The sequence below is a fragment of the Melospiza georgiana genome, chromosome 17, assembly GCF_028018845.1.
Source record: "Melospiza georgiana isolate bMelGeo1 chromosome 17, bMelGeo1.pri, whole genome shotgun sequence".
NCBI classification, from domain to species: Eukaryota; Metazoa; Chordata; class Aves; order Passeriformes; family Passerellidae; genus Melospiza; species Melospiza georgiana.
This window is the reverse complement of record NC_080446.1, coordinates 1,038,448-1,054,782: the sequence shown is the minus strand read 5'-3', so window position 1 is coordinate 1,054,782 and position 16,335 is coordinate 1,038,448. Positions and strand designations below refer to the sequence as shown.

Here is a 16,335-nt window from a genome sequence, read left to right as displayed (position 1 = left end):
CAGGATATCAGGGGATCTTCTGCCCTCTTCAGCACGGCTTCTGCTTTTTCTTTGCCTGCAGGAACTAATCCAGAAGCAAATGTCACTTGAACAGAAATTAAGTTCTGCCATAACTGGAACCACAGCAGGCCAATTAGGGTAATTAGAGCATATTTGCTACACTTTATAAATATTCATTCATTGTCCCTGCAGCCCTTGTGACAGGAGCCGGAGCCTCGCGCAGCACCAGAGGCAGGCAGGGCACAGAAACCTGTGTGACTCTGTCAGGCTGAGTCTCAGCTCCTCCTTTGTCAGCTCCCCTCATTAATGACAGCAGCTTTGTAGCCATCCTTAATTAGGGTCATAATTTAACTCCTACATTCAGTGTGGGTCCAGAAACACGGGGCTGTAAACCACAATAATTAGCCTGTTCAAGTGATTCACCTGGAATATGAGAATTTCCCAGCCATCATCTGCAGATTGGGATTCTTTAAAAAACTTTACAGCTCATTTGACAGCTCTCAGTCATGCGAGTGAAGTGGTCAGCAAGATAATAATGTTTATCTTTTTGTTAAAGATAACAATATCATTTTAATGGCGCCCACCTCAGGAGCAAAGGAGGCAGCAGGATAAATTTCTGTAGTTAATTCTATAGAGAAATGAAGTTTTGACACAGAACTGCTGAATGATAAATTGCAGTGCTGCTCTCCCTCTCATTAGTGATGCTGCTCATGTCACAAAGCAGCTGAGAGGAATCATCCCTAACTCTCCCTGTGCTGGCAGCTCCCAGGTCAGCCAAGGAAAAGATGACTCAGTTTCTTCACTCATAAAGGAAAGCATATTTTGTGAAATCAATAAATTTTATCCTCGTGCAAACCCAACCCAACAGCACAATCGCAGGTGACTTTAATTTTGGAGAGGAATATTTCTGGGGACAACGTCCATGGGCAAAGCTAAGGCTGCAAAGCATCTCATGGCACAGTGAGGGGAAGCTTCCAGGAGCCCTGAAACTGGTTTGAGGAAACTTTCACTCGAGAGGGACCTGGGAAAGCCCCAGGTGCATTCTGTGCATTCTCCTCCCTCTCCAGGGACAGCTGCAGTGCTGCAGGCACCTGCACAGCACCGTGAGGACTCCAGAGGAATTCCCCCAGGGAAAGGGTGTCCAGGCCTTGGCAGGGGCTGCCCAGGGAGGGTTGGAGTGCCCAGCCCTGCAGGTGTCCCAGGAATTCCTGGAGGTGGCACTGAGTGCTCTGGGCTGGGGACAGGGTGGGCACCGTGCACAGAGGGGACGGGATGTTCCTTGGAAGTCTTTTCCAACCTCAGTGACTCTGGGATTCTGAGATGCTGGGATTTTGGGATTCTGGGACTCTGGGATGCTGGGATGTTGGAATCCTGGGATTTTGGGATTCTGGGATTTTGGGATGCTGGGATTCTGAGATGCTGGGATGCTGAGATCCTGGGACTCTGGGATGCTGGGATGTTGGGATCCTGGGATTTTGGGATTCTGGGACACTGGGATGAATTACAGTTACATTTTTGCCTGTTCCTGACAGGCAAAGCCAAAGGACAAGCGCTCCCTGTAAGTGCAGCTCTGGCTATTTTCTGTATTGGGTACAATTGTATTTATCACTAGGAGAGGGACAGTGCCCCAAATGCCCGCCTGGCCCCAGAGGTGGCTCCGTGCTGCTGGAAGGGTCAGGAATGGCTGGGCAGCCCCCCAAATCCGGGTGTGAGTCGGTGTTTGGGGATGGGACGGGTTTCATCCTTGCAGAGCAGGACCGTGCCCCATCCAGGCATCTTACATTGCCATCTACGGGCCGCTCCCGGCAAACTCCGGGCTAAAGCTCCCCCGGCACCGGCCCGCTCTGAAAGGGGGCAGAAAATATTGAAATATCTGGGGAAGTTTTTTTAATATCCAGAGGAAAACTTCAACCCACTGCACTGCAGCCGTGGCCTCTCCTTTCCAGAGCGGGCTGGGGGTCTGCAAGGAAACGAGGATGAAGATACCATCACCATCACTTCTGCAAGGGGGAAACCCCTGGAAGTAGTTCTGCAGCTTTTATTTGGTTGCAATATTGACAGGAGATACTTTTCAAAAGGCTAACACAACTTTATCGGACTAAAATTAAGATTTTCCAGGTCACGTGGGCAACGTAAACACCTCCATCGCTTGTACAAGAGCAGCCTGCTAAGTAAAGTTATGGTTTTATTTATAAAAGGAATGACAGAATCTACTTTAAGTGATTAAAAAAAAGATACAGTCATCTAATTGAGGATGACAAGGCAGCTATAGAGAGTTTTAATGAGTTCCAATCACTGTCACACCTGCTACCTCCCACTACTCCAGCAGTGAAGTGAAACAGAGCAGAGTTTCAGAAGTGTGTTTGAAATGACAACACGCAAGTCCTGGAAATGACTTCGGTAAATTCTGCCCAAAACATTTCTGTCCCCCATGTGGAATACACCTCTGGCTCTGCACATACTTATGTGTCCATACAAATATATATATAAAAGGGCAACTTTAAATACTCCGATGATTTTTGATAATTTCAGACCCTTACATAGTGAAGTTAGAAGTGTGCTTCACAAAATGAGAACTTTTCAGCAGGGCCTGGAGCAGTAGGAAAAGGAGAATTGATTTGAACTAAAAAGGGTAGATTCAGACTAATGATAAGGAAGATTTTATTGATGTGAGGGTGGGCAGGGCCTGGCACAGGTGCCCAGAGCAGCCGTGGCTGCCCCTGGATCCCTGAAGTGTCCGAGGCCAGGCTGGACAGGGCTGGGAGCAGCCTGGGATGGTGGAAGGTTGGGATGGGATGGGATGGGATGGGATGGGATGGGATGAGCTCTGAGGTCCTTTCCCACCCAAACCACCCTGTGGTTCCATGCCTCCTTCCCCTGCTCCCGAGCAGGTAAATGCCCATCTGCCCAAGAGACTTCATTTCCCAGAGGACTTGCAAGGAGCCATTTTACATTTGGAGATAACCTTTCCTCAGAGCAGGGATTTGGTCTCCTGGCAACAGCAGGAACACCTTGAGAGCCAGAGCACAGCTTCCCCTCCCAGCAGGAGCAACCCTGTGCTGCTCCTTCCCCGGCGAGCCCAGCGAGGGCCAGAGCACCCTGAGGAACAGGCAGCACCCATCTGAGGGTGCCAGGGGCAGGGCAGAGCCTGGGCACAGCTCTGGCACAGCCTGCTGGCCTGATCAGCCTGTCAGCTGTACCCTGATCCCCGTGGATACCTTCATTTTAATCATCCCCAATGCAGCCCAGGAATGCTTTCTTCTCTGGCTGGAAAACTCGTACACAGCAGAACTGCACTGAATTTTTATCAGCTTGCTTTTCTGCTGAGGTTCACATGACAGCCATCACTTTGGAGGGCAGCTAGTTTTTGTTCTTAGCAGGAGTAGGAAATAGCAGAATTGCAGGTACTTTGCAATGAAAAGCACCAGAGGGCAAAGCAGCACCATCACAGATGCATTTCAGTTGGCTCTGGATCAATCACATGGAATATATTGTAAAGAACAGATCAAACAAGCACAGCCAAGGCCAAAAGCCTGCAGAATGGGCAAACAGAGGTGATTTTCTTTTCCTGCACTGACAGCAGTGTCTCAGGGGCTTTGGTGCTGTCAGGGGAGCACAGAGGGTGCAGCTCTGTCAGGGCTCCCATCAGAGCAGGTGCAGTGCCCCACTGCCTTGTCCAGGTCCCACAGTCCATGAATGTGAGCTAGTACAACTTTTAGAACATCTTTATTAAATTGGTTCCTTGGAACTTGCTCACTGGAGTAAGATTTCAACACAACACACACACAGCAGAGACTGGGGGGAAAGTGATGTGCACCAGATGAGTGCAAAATAAAACTTCGCAAACTCTGCATTTCTTTTCTTTCACCTTATTCTGCTTTTCTCTGCTTCTTGTCCTGCCCTGTACCTATTTCTCCTCCAAGATGTGGAAGCTGCAGAGTGAGGCAGAGCAGCAGGGCTGCTATATTTAACCAAGCAACACAAACCACAAAAGGTTAATGCCAGAAACCAATTTGTGGGTGCATTTTCCTGTTGTTTACATTGCTCCAAATGTTGCTACCCTAATCCACGTTAATATTCATCTCCATTTTATTTTATTTTATTTCCCTGGTGTTTTTTTCAAAAGACCTGCACAATGATGGATTTGTACCAGGGACCTCAGCTCCTGCTAAGCTTGAATTGCATCTCTGAAGCTCGGGAGAACTGTGGTTTATTAACTTGCAGTGCCACCTAGCACACAGCCCTCACATTATTCTTTCTGTAGTTTCACAAAGGACAGCTCAAAGCTTCCACATTTAAAAAAAGGATAAATCTATGCTTGGAGTGTTTGAAGGACCTAAAGCAAAGTTTTGTTTAGAACAGTGAGGTTTGTATTAGAAAATGCAACCCCAAGACATCGAGGGCGAAGGCCAAGATCTTGTCCTGACCTCCTCCCTCCTGACAACAGAGCCCAGGCAGCTCAGAGCCCCCTGCCAAAGCAGCTTCCCTTCGCCCACAGAGTCAGCACACCCAACCTTCCCACGGGGCTTGGGCAGCAATGCAAACCACAAAGCTTTAGTGCTTCTCTAGAGTTTCCAAGGAGAGCTTCTCCCAGTGAACAGAGACACCACTACATGTTTGGAATTGAAGAATTAAAGCAAGTCAAAACAAAAGATAAGCCTGCAATAATAAGAATGGTTTGGGCTTAGTTATGATTTTATGATCCTTGATTGTTCAGCCTATCTTCAAAGAGCCCAGCACTGCATTTACAGAACAAATAAGCAAAACAATCCTGGAACAAGGGAAGAGACTTCACGCACAATTTCTATGCACTCAGATTTAGAATCAAAGAGTTTTTCCCTTCTCTCCAAGTCCTTGGGTTCTCCTTGCTTGGACTGACTAAAGGAATGCCTTTGTGAGGGCAGAGGGATGTGTGACACAGCACCCACCATGGGATTGACAGAATCACTGCCCCTGCTGCCTTTCACATTCCAGCCTCTTCTTGAAGTCACAGCGAAGAGAAATCACAGTGAAGACAGACAAATGTAAACCCAGGTCAGGCATTTCAGCAAGTCCCCCTGGTTTCTATTTCCCAAGAGAGGAAACTCCAGAATCCAGGCATTGTGACTGAGCTGTGTCTCCACAGCCCCGCGACTCTTGGGCACACAACACAAACACTGAAATTTACTTTAGGTCCTTTCATGTTTTCATTGTCCTCTAAAGTGCAAGATCTGACTCTCTGTTTACAAATTCACAGCTGTTCCTTCACGAGGCTGGAACCATGGCATGTTATAATGCAGCTGGGAGTGTGGCTGTTCTCAAATTTATTTTACCAAAATACACATTTCCAACTACTAATTATAATGGCACTATTCCTTTTTTCCCCTGGTACAATGTGAAGATTAGTCATGACAGGTGTTTCTTTCCTCCTCAGAAAGTAAAGAAATCCATACCTTAATTAATATAAGGAGATAATTGCTATGTGAGGTGATGAGGCCTCAGGCAGCTCTGTTAAGCTATTTATTTCTCCTTCTTTTCACTCAGTAAGTACAGACACTCCCCAGATGTGCAGAGCTCTGCATGCCAGCCAGCAAATCCAGCTGGGGAGGTGCCACTGCCACAGCAACAGGGAGAAAACTCAGGAAACAGGGCTCTGTCCTTGCAGGAGGGAGGATAAATACCTAATTCTGCCCCCTCTCACCTCCCCACTATCCCTCAATCTCTCAAATCTTGTAAGCACTGATAAAAACATTTTCTGTCTGTTTTACCAGCTTTCCGGGGTCAAACTTATGTCTTATAGACAGTTAACCTCAGTTTCTGTATTCAAGCTGGGGAATCACTGCTTTGCCATCCCACAAAGGAGGAAGGATGGCTCTGGAAGTTCTTTACACCCTGGTGCTGTTCCAGTCCATAAATACACAGGGCTCCTACACAGAACGGAAAGGTGTTGACCACCGTGGTCTCGTTAGTGCTGTCCTGGCAATTCCCTGTCACAGATTAATAGTGCTGCAGACCAGCTAGGGATTAACAGTAATTATTTTTTATTCATTTCATGCACTGTTTCAATTTGTTAATCACTTCAGAGACTGAGCAATAACATAATTCCTGTGTTTTGCTGTTTTCCAGGTTACAATTGCTAATTAGGATATTCTCAATCACCACGTGCACAAGTCAGTAGTTATGCCAAGTTTTTACTATTAAATCATAACCGAGGAACTCTTTCCATATAACCAACGTTTCTTTCCACTTTCATGGACAGATTTACATTTTTACAAAAATAATCAGACAGCTACAAAAATAAGCATTTTTCTTAGGAAAAGAAGGTAACATAAAAAAAGCAGTATGGTATTTCTGTCTGGTTTTCCCATGTGATATAGCCATTACACAGAGGAGATGGAACCCTATAGAACTCACTCTGAAGATATGTGGGTTTTTTCACCATTTAAAATTCTAGTACTGAGGAAAGGTTGAGTCAATTTTAGTGGCCCAAGCCATGAGCCCCCCTTTGATATCCTTAGCTACCACAGAACCAAATTCCTCGGCAGGTAACTCCTGCAGAATCTTTACAGCCTTCTGCGAATCATTTCCTAACTTGCACACAACATACACAGGGAGCGGGGTTTGGCCGTCAGTTCTCTGCCTCTCCTCGCACACCCGGTCCCGCAGGCGCTGCAGGGCGTGCCGCTCCCGGTCCTGCAGGCTGCGCAGCGGGACGTGCAGGGCGTGCGGCAGGCGGCAGATGTCCGCCTCCACCGGCGGCCGCACGTCCAGCAGCACGTGCGGGGCCCGCGCGTCCAGCAGCGCCTTGTACTGCTGCACCGACAGCCTGTCCGCGGCGGGCAGCAGCTGCAGCGCCCGGCACTTGTCCGTGGCACCCGAGCCGCAGAACGCCTCGTAATCCTGCAGGCAGGTGATGCTGGGGCTGTCCCCGCACACGGCGCAGTCCGCTCTCCTCGGCCGCAGCTTGATGTTGCGGAACCTGCCCTCCAGGGCGTCGAACATCAGCATGGAGCCGCTGAGGGAGGAGCCCATGCCCGAGGCGATCTTCAGCACCTCCAGCGCCTGCAGGCAGCCGATGATGCCGGTGACCGCGCCGAGCACGCCGCCGTCGGCGCAGTTGGTGACGGCGTCGGGCGGCGGCGGCCGCGGGAACAGGCAGCGGTAGCAGGGCCCGCCGCGGTGGTTGTACACGGCCAGCTGCCCCTCGAGGCGCAGCGCGCTGCCGGACACCAGCGGCCTGCCGGCCAGCACGCAGGCGTCGCTCACCAGGTAGCGGGTGGGCGCGTTGTCCGAGCAGTCGGCCACGATGTCGTACTGGCGCACGAGGCGCAGCGCGGAGCGCGGCCGCAGCGCCCCGCGGTACGGCACGTACTGCACGGCCGAGTTCAGCCGCCGCAGCGCCGCGGCCGCCGAGCGCGCCTTGGGCCGCCCGCGCCGCGCCTCGCCGTGCAGCACCTGCCGCTGCAGGTTGCTCGTCTCCACCACGTCGTGATCCACCAGCCCCAGGCGGCCCACGCCGGCCGCCGCCAGGTACTGCGCCAGCGGGCAGCCCAGCCCGCCGCAGCCCACCACGAGCACGGAGCTCCGCGCCAGGCGCAGCTGCCCCCGCACGCCCAGCTCGGGCAGCACCAGCTGCCGGCTGTACCGCAGGATCTCGGCCGCGCTCAGCGCCGACCGCGCCGGCAGCGGCGGCAGCTCCGCGGGGAAGCCGAGCGATCCCTCCTCCTCATCCTCGTCGTCGTCCTCGTCCTCCTCGTCGGCATCCCCCGAGTCTCCCCGCGCCAGCTCGGCCGCCAGGCGCTCCCGCATCCCGCGGGCTCCATCCTCATCCTCGGCATCCCCCGCGTCCCCCCGCGCCGGCTCGGCCGCCGAGGGCTGGCGCGCCCCGCAGGCGGCCTCGTCCCGCTCCCGCTCTCCGTCCTCCTCCTGCTCGGCCGCGTCCCCCCGCGCCAGCTCGGCCGCCAGCCGCTCCCGCAGCCCGCGCAGCTCGCGCTCCCGCCGCCGGATCTCGGCCCGCAGCCGCGCCGCCGCTGCCCCCGCCATGGCCGCCGGCGCCGCCCGCCCCGCCGGCCCCGCCGCTTCCGGCGCGGCGCCGCGTCACTGCCGCCATGGCGGCGCGGGGCCCCGGCCGCGTCTCCGTGCTGCTGCCCACCTACAACGAGCGCGACAACCTGCCGCTCGTCGTGTGGCTGCTGGTGCGCACCTTCAGCGACAGGTACCGGGCAAGCCGCCGGGCCGGGGCGCGGAGCGGGGCCGGGGCGCGGAGCGGGGGCCGGGCAGGGCTGCGCAGCGACAGCCGTGTCTGCGGGGCTGGGGATGCCCGCCCATGGAGTGACCGGGGCGCACAGGTGGGGCGGGCAGTGCCGACCTCCGTGCGCACACCAGTGTCCCTGACCCGCACCGAGCCGCCCGTCACTGGGCTGGAAATCCCTCTCAGAACATCCACTCCAAGCCGTGCCCATCCCCACCCTGTCCTCGGCACCGAGTGCCGCCTCCAGCCCTTCCTGGGACCCCTCAGCCCTTCCCGGGACCCCTCCAGTTTCCTGGGACCCCTCCAGGGATGGGCACTCCAGCCCTCCCTGGGCAGCCCCACCTGCTCATTGGGAAATCATTTTCCTTTCAGTGGGATCGACTTCGAAATTATCATCATAGATGATGGAAGCCCAGATGGGACGCAGGAGGTTGCTCAGCAGCTGGAAAAAATATATGGATCAGATAAAATAGTGAGTTGTGTATTCAGTAATGTTTCTTTTTTTTTCCCTTGAACTGGGATTGATTCCCTGTATTTTTTCTTCACATCCTTAAACAAGTGTAAGCTCGGGACAGTTCATTCTGACCAAATATGCAAGATCATGAATTGTTTGCAAAGTGTTGTCAGTCCTTGGTGCATTTCTGTGTGCTCCTGAGCAATGACTGTGAGTGTTGCTGTACTTGGTGCAGGCCCGAGGGAAAGATGGGGTTTGGATAAGATTTAATTTCATTTTAATTGACTGCAGGAGTAAGGAAATTGGAAAGATGAAAGCTGGGCTGGGCGTATGATTTATTTTTAATCTGTCTCATTGCATTCCTCAAGAACAGGATTTTTTATTTATTTTTTTATCTCTTTAATACATTACTACATAACCCTCAGTTATATACAAGATGCTGTCATTTACTTACTGGCAGTCAGATACTTTTCAATCTGTTACAGTGTAAATGCCAAGTTTTTTAAAGTATTTTTGGACTAAGTTGCATTTATGAAGATTGTTTTAAGAAAAAAATATATAGGAAATTTCAGAGTATTTTTTAAAACTGTATGTCAACTCATTTATGTGTTCTTTATATCTCCTGTAGCTTCTGAGACCCAGAGCAAAGAAGCTGGGCCTGGGTAAGTCCTTATTAACTCTGATTAGTAAAAGCAATTAAAGAATCTGTTGTATACTTTGATTCAGTGTATAAAGGTGCAGAAGAAATCACAGTAAAGCCCAAAAGCAGAAACAATTTTCATCAAGTTGTTTGTAAACAAACAATCTTTAAAAATGCACATGAAAATCCCAGTGTGTTTCTAAAACCTTTCCCAGACCCTCAGAGCTGCCCCGAGCCCTGAGCCCAGGCTGGGGTGAAGGATTGGTGATGGTTTGGAGCCCAGTGTGTTTCCTGAGGCTCCTGAGTGCAGGGGCTGCTCTGTAAATGACATTTCGGGTAGTGGCCCATCCTCAGGCGCAGTTTCTGTGTGCATTGCTGTGTCAGGAGATGAGGGCAGTTGTTTCTGTTTCCATCAGGCACTGCTTACATTCATGGGATGAAGTATGCCACTGGGGATTTCATCGTTATCATGGATGCTGACCTCTCCCACCACGTAAGGCTGCATGTCCTCTGCTCTGGAACACTCTGCTGGAATTCACTTCTCAGTGCTTGCTCTTGTTGTACCCCTGCCCTTTTTTCTGATCTGTCTTTCTTTCGTTTCAGCCAAAATTCATTCCAGAGTTTATCAGGTGGGTGCTGATTGTAGTATGAAAGTTGATCTTTATAAATTATTTATGAGGCAGCATATGAAATTCTGTGCCATAGTGGGTAAAAAATAATTATTAGATTCCCTGAAGTAGCTCTTTATAAGAGAACAATTAAAAGATGTTTGAATGTTCGAATAATGCTCATAGCCACCCTTTGTCTCTTATTTCTTCAGAAGTTTGTAAAATACAGATTTTGTATTGAAAGGTTGATTGTTTTTACTTTGAAATTTGAACTTTGAAACATTCCTCCAGTTTTTCTGATAAAACCAATTGTTTACAGAAAGCAGAAAGAAGGCAATTTTGATATTGTATCTGGAACAAGATATAAAGGAAATGGAGGAGTGTATGGCTGGGATTTGAAAAGAAAGTTAATCAGGTTAGTACTTTTCATCTCTTCACACAGAAATTTGTTACTTGTAAATAATAATTCCATCCCTGTAAGCTGAGCTCCCCAGTCCCCAGAAGTGCTGTCTCTGCTGGGCACTGCAGTCACACTGAACACCAGGAGCAGTTCCCTGGTTCAAATCCACCAAGAAGGGCTGGAATGACACGGGTGGGCTGGGAAAGGGGGTTGGAGCAGTGGCCTCAGGCTGGGACAGACATCCAGTTCATCCAGGGAACAAGCTGAGGCTGAGCCCTGCCGTGTGAGGGACACCCTCACCTGCCCAGCTGGAATGCTCCTGTCCCTCCCAGACAACAGGCAGATGTTCATGTTTATTTATTTATCCTGTAAAGAATCTGGAGCACAAGCTGTGTTGCAGTCTGATCTGGAGGTGGATTTGGATTGTTCCTGGTTTTTCATGGTTGGAGTAAGTGCCCATCTTCTTGTACTAAACAACTCTAACATGGATGTTTTCTTTCACAGTCGTGGAGCCAATTTTCTGACTCAGGTCCTGCTGAGACCGGGGGCATCAGATCTGACAGGGAGTTTCAGGTAGGGTCTGGTTTGCAGTTCCTGAAGTTTATTGCAAATTAAGAAACTGCTGGATAAGGACTGGAGTAAGAATGACATTCTTTACTGTGGACTGTGAAATCTGTTTGGAGAGGGTGCAAGGAACAGTGGATTAGATTGCAAGAACTGCTGCTCCCATGACCTCGTTAGAGAGTTTATAAATAGTAATGAGCTGAGTGATTGCAGTTCAGATTCCTACACTCTGTCTGGATTTCTGTGTTCCAGAAACTGGGTTTCAGGCTTTATTTCCTTTGGAATTGTTCACAGGCTGTACAGGAAAGAGGTCTTACAGAAGCTGATGGAGAAGTGTGTTTCCAAGGGATATGTGTTCCAGATGGAGATGATTGTGCGGGCTCGGCAGCTGGGATTCACTGTTGGAGAGGTATGGGGCCAGCTGGGATGGGCACACTGTGCTTCCCTCCCAGGGGACACACACTGCCCACTTCTGGGTACTGCCAGGAAGCAGCCAAGGTTGTAAATTAGTACAAAGAAATTACATGTGTAGAGTTCTGTTTTTCCAGCTGTGTCAGGTGAATGCCAGACCTGAAGTGCAGTTTTTTATTCCCCTCTTCCTATTGCAATTCCTTTTGCAGCACACAATTTTACAAGGTTCCTCAAAGGAGGGAAAGAAGTCAAAATACACCACAAAGCTGCTCTGAGCTTTTTCTTCCCTGCTTCCTATTGTACAGACATCTCTACTCGAGTCTTTACAAATTATTTCATTTTTCCAGCAGCCTGATTCTATTTCAGATTCATTCTCTGTCAACTATTGCCCTGTTATTTTCCAACTTTGCAGCTCTCACAACTTTCTGCTTCTAAACTCCTTGAATGTGCTGTCTACAGTCAATGAAAAAACTCCATGCAATTGTTAGATTCTCTATCTCCAGCAGCCTGCTGCCTTTTTTATTTCATTGAATTGCTCTTGCTGCATCTTTAGAGATGCTTCACTGGGAATCTCTGTGCAGGAGAATCTCAGAGCCAGTTCTTCATCCTCGATTCCAGGACTATAAATTGTCAGAGAATTGTGGTGCTTGTACTCCTCTCTCCAAACTTCGTGTGTGGCATTTCTCCATTGACACAGGGTAGAGCATTTCCTCACAACAAAGCAGCTCTTTTCTCCCACCTTTTTTGCTAGTGGAACAGCATTACAGGGAAAAAATATTTCTTCAGCCAATTTTGCTTGTTTCAACAGGTTCCCATCTCCTTTGTGGACCGTGTCTATGGAGAATCCAAACTGGGAGGCAATGAAATTGTCTCCTTTCTAAAGGGGCTCTTGACCTTGTTTGCTACAACCTGAGAGTTCATCCTGAAGTAAATTTGTTAGACAGATTTTCTGATGTCTGTGTAGATTTAAACATATAATGGCAAAAGCCTGATCATTTGTGAGGTGGCCAGGAGACCTGCCATGACCTAACAATTAAACACCATCAACAACAAATCAAACATTCTGCAGCCCAGAATGCTCCTTCCGACAGAAATGGACTGTATGGTAACTAAAAATTAAAAAGGCTAATGCTTTTCTATTTTTGTAAGAATAATTGTCTTAATAAAGAACACAAAGCTAAATGATCTTTTGCATTTGGAGATGAATCATTATTCAGCAGAAGATAAGGATAATTTTGAAATAAAGATGAGCAAGGACCAAAAAACCCTGGAATGTGTCCTGTCTTTATTCTGTGGTTTGTAAATATGAATTTAAATACTTACTAATTAGTGTCCTTCCTTTCCCGCAGCTCCAAAGTGCTCCTGGCTGGGGCAGTGTAAGAGAACTCAGAGTTCAGTGGTTTGTGCCTGGACTGGGGAGAAGGAATATCCTTTGGATAGAAAATGGAGCCGTATGCATGGAGTCATTTTGTGTTCTGTGTGTTTGTCCAGAAGCAGATGAGTCCCTTTCCTTCCCTTCTTTAGAAACTAAACCCATCTAGAGTCCGTGAAGTGGGACCTCAGCAGGCTTAGGGAACACCCCAATCACTCAGGGAAGATAGTGCAGATTTTTTCCTGATGTCACATTCCAGTTTGCAAAGTGAAGTCTGTATTTGCTCCAGATCCTGAGGAAGGATGTGCAAACAGCAGTGCAAGTTCTTGTTTCATGGCCTGATAGATAGAGCCAGAACTCAGAAATTACGAAGCTCTTGCAATCAGATGTGCAATTGGGAGGAAGATGAGATTATTCCAATAATGGCTTTATATATCTGTATTAAAAATATAGAAATTATAGATACATAGCCTCTTTGTTTTTTTTTTTTGTGGACACCTGGGTCAGAAAATTAATGGTGTGACAGGAGAAGCAACAAGTATTTTAAAAATGTTGCCTATTTTGCTCATGTTTGTCTGCATTCCTTTAGCATACTAGATGCAGTTGTTAATGTTAGAAAACATATAGAAAGTCTGTAGACAAATGATGAATTTATATTTCACAGTCATCATATTGATAAAATAATGCAACAAAACTTGGAATATAGGTTATTTTCTAGTGGACAGCTTTGGAGCTAGTTCTGTGTTCTCTAGTGGGGCTGTACAGATTCTGATTGTTCCTCCTTTGCTGACTGTCCAAAGCAAATGCTACAGATGGAATTTGCTTTCACATAATAAAAGATGCAGATTTTGAATCCACATGTAACTGGATCACAGTGACTGAACTGTACATTTTGTGACATTTGCCTGTACTTTTTCAGAAAATTATACACAATTTCATTTGCTGCAGAATAATCAGAGCAATAATGTACACAGAAATACATCTCTGGATTTAAGGGTCAGTGAAATCTGCAGTAAATAGGTTTTATCTATTTATACCTCATTTGAAGGTTTCATAGGAAAAAATCATTATTTTAAGTTAAAAATAGTTACAAGGTTTTAATGACCAAATAATGAGGGTTTAGGTATTTATTTAAATATATAATGCTGATCATTTACTGGAATGCAAATTAAGCCTCATGAAGTTCATCTTTTCCTCATTTTTATGTAGGGACATATAACAAGTCCAGTGTATGAATTATTCATCACCCGACTGCTGTGAATTAGGGTTCAGCTTTTAGAAGGTCCATGGCTACTTTTTTAATTATGAAAATTACCAGGTAAAATTCCTTCATTTATTGATGAGATCATGTTTGGAGGAAGGTGCTTTCACATATCAGTCGGGGTCACAGCACAGGAGCATTTTGTGTGCTGCAGTGTGTGAAAGTTTGAAATGTGTCAGGGCAGTCTGGTTTCAGGTAAATAGGTGACATTTCTCACTATGCTTAAAGGTGATGGATTTATCAGGGAAAAAAGTGCTGTAAAGGAACAAAGCAAGAGCTCCATGGCATCAGGACATGAGCAAACACAATAGTGCCTGAAATTAGAAAAACTGGTCTCAGTCTGCACCCACCTGCTTCAGGAAGCTGCTCTGAAGGAAGTAATCCATGGATCCCATGGGCACAGGAGGCATTAGGAACATCCAGGCTTTCCTGCCTTAGTGGGATCTACAAACACACACAGTTCACCACACACACCATGGAAACCATTTGGCTTTTCCTAGCAAAAGAAAGTCTTGTGATCTCGCTGTTCTCAAAATGTTAGTAACAGACTATAGTGGAACAGCACTTCTAGAATCTTTGAGGATCAGGTGCTTGGAACTCCATATAATGTCTTAAATATTCATGTACTAGGGATTTATCTAGTGGCATTTTAATTCTCAGTTCCTTAATACCATTGCAATACTCTCCTTGCCTTGTTTTGGCCGCCACAAAACACTGACTTGACATTTACTGAGAATTTTTCATTTTATGTCCTTGGCTTTACGGTTCCACATAAATCAGCTTTTCTTAATTACATCCATATTCATTTCCTAGGGAGGCACAAATACTCTGCTAATGCACTTTCTCTCTTATACTTTCTCAGGAATCTGTGTCTGCAAGCACTCGATCATCTGGCAGGAGCAGAGCTTTAATTGCTTCCTGGCTCCTGTCAGTTCAGAGCAGGGCTGAGGATGCTGAATGCAGGGGAGAAGGTAACTCACGTTTGGCACTGTGATTTCCCTGTCCCTGAGAGGTTTAGGGGTCAGGCACAAGGCCCAGCAGTTCAGTCCCTCTGGCCCAGGATGGTGCTGAAGCTGGGACATCCACTCAGAGCCCAAGTTCTGGCTTATTTGTGTTCTGGGATGTGAATCCGGTCAGTCCCAGATGCTCAGCTGCTCTTTTGGTGAGGATTTGTCTGCTCTGAGGTTCAGGGGTTCAGCTTCACTTTTACTTAGGGTTTTTGACAAAATCTGAGACTTTAACCTCAGCCTGCAATAAGGATGAACCTCACTGCCAATATGAACACTATAATCAAATAGATTTTCCAGTGGACTATGTAAAAGTACAACTGCAAGGCTCCACAACCTTCTGCATATCAACAGTAAAAAATAATGATGACTAATCAATAATATTTATTTGAGGGCCTGTCAGGATCCCAAGTACAAGGCTGGATTGGAATCTTGGCAGAAATGAATTCAGTGACAGATTGCCTGCTGAGTTCAGTGCAGGGATGACTTCAGTGGCACATTTCAGCGGCTGGCATTCCAGAGCTGAGGCAAGTGCAGATACAGGATCAGCAGGAGCAGGGGCTGTGCAGGGGCCAGGACTGCTCATCAGCCCCTCCCTTGCTTTGGAACACGTTTGTTAGCTCCCCTGTGCCATGCTGCAGGAGACATGGGCAGAGAGAGAAACCAGTGCCAAGCACAGCAACCTGGAGCGTCATCTCCTCCTCTGTTCCTGCCACACTTTACCCTCTCTCTCCAGGCACTGTGGCAATTAAAAACTTTCTTATAGATCAGTTGTTACTGTTCAGGGGGAAATATATTGGAACCAGAGAGAGAAAAACTAATTGCACCTTTTAATTCAAAACTAGATCTGAAGACTCAGCCATTGAGGGGGATTTCAACAAAGCAGAGAGCATAAAGTGGGAAGTTGTCCCTGAACTGACTGTTCAGCAGAAACTGGCACCAGTGCTGGCAGGTGTCTGAGCAGCACAGGAGCTGGGTGGCTTAGTGGGTCTTAAAGATCATTGTGAGATCAGTGGTCCTAATGCTGATTAACTTACTTGTATTTATTATATAATTAATTATGTTGCGTGTAAAACCATCTATAGTTGTCTTAATTATTTTTCATTTGAATAAAGCCCAAGCATGACACTGCTCCTGAACTTGTACTAGGATGAATCTGGGCACAGTTTTGACCTGAAGCAGCAGCACAACGCATGTGCAATTAAAGCTATTCAGCCTGGGAGTGCTAATTGTCTCCCCTCTGGTGTGAAGTGCTTCGTCTCTTACAATGCAGTGATTTTACTGATTTTTCTAGTGGCTGTATTGTGAGAAACAATACCCACTTCTGCAATAGAAAAAGTAGATTAAGACTATTAGTATCAACTTCTGTTTAATTTTGTTCACTCTGT

At 47.6% G+C, this 16,335-nt stretch overlaps 2 protein-coding genes across 2 annotated transcripts; one reads left to right on the top strand and one right to left on the bottom strand.

Moving 5' to 3' along the window:
* Positions 1-5,747: 5,747 nt before the first annotated feature.
* MOCS3 (molybdenum cofactor synthesis 3) lies at positions 5,748-8,022 on the bottom strand. The gene has a single exon (XM_058035981.1). It carries the CDS (start codon positions 8,020-8,022, stop codon positions 6,430-6,432), a length of 1,593 nt encoding a protein of 530 aa, XP_057891964.1. The 3' UTR covers positions 5,748-6,429.
* A 53-nt stretch (positions 8,023-8,075) lies between these two features.
* Positions 8,076-12,576, top strand: DPM1 (dolichyl-phosphate mannosyltransferase subunit 1, catalytic). The gene is made up of 9 exons (XM_058035989.1): positions 8,076-8,194; positions 8,603-8,702; positions 9,313-9,346; positions 9,741-9,817; positions 9,928-9,953; positions 10,252-10,347; positions 10,837-10,905; positions 11,191-11,305; positions 12,116-12,576. The coding sequence occupies exons 1-9, from the start codon at positions 8,088-8,090 to the stop codon at positions 12,218-12,220; spliced, it is 729 nt and encodes a 242-aa protein (XP_057891972.1). The 5' UTR covers positions 8,076-8,087; the 3' UTR covers positions 12,221-12,576.
* Positions 12,577-16,335: the final 3,759 nt, after the last annotated feature.

Bases quoted from the DNA above. Each gene is read 5' to 3' on its own strand.
- DPM1 (XM_058035989.1), top strand. From the start codon at position 8,088: ATGGCGGCGCGGGGCCCCGGCCGCGTCTCCGTGCTGCTGCCCACCTAC. The intron at 10,906-11,190 runs GTAGGGTCTGGT...AATTGTTCACAG, and splicing joins GATCTGACAGGGAGTTTCAG to GCTGTACAGGAAAGAGGTCT. The intron at 11,306-12,115 runs GTATGGGGCCAG...TTGTTTCAACAG, and splicing joins TGGGATTCACTGTTGGAGAG to GTTCCCATCTCCTTTGTGGA.
- MOCS3 (XM_058035981.1), bottom strand. From the start codon at position 8,022: ATGGCGGGGGCAGCGGCGGCGCGGCTGCGGGCCGAGATCCGGCGGCGG.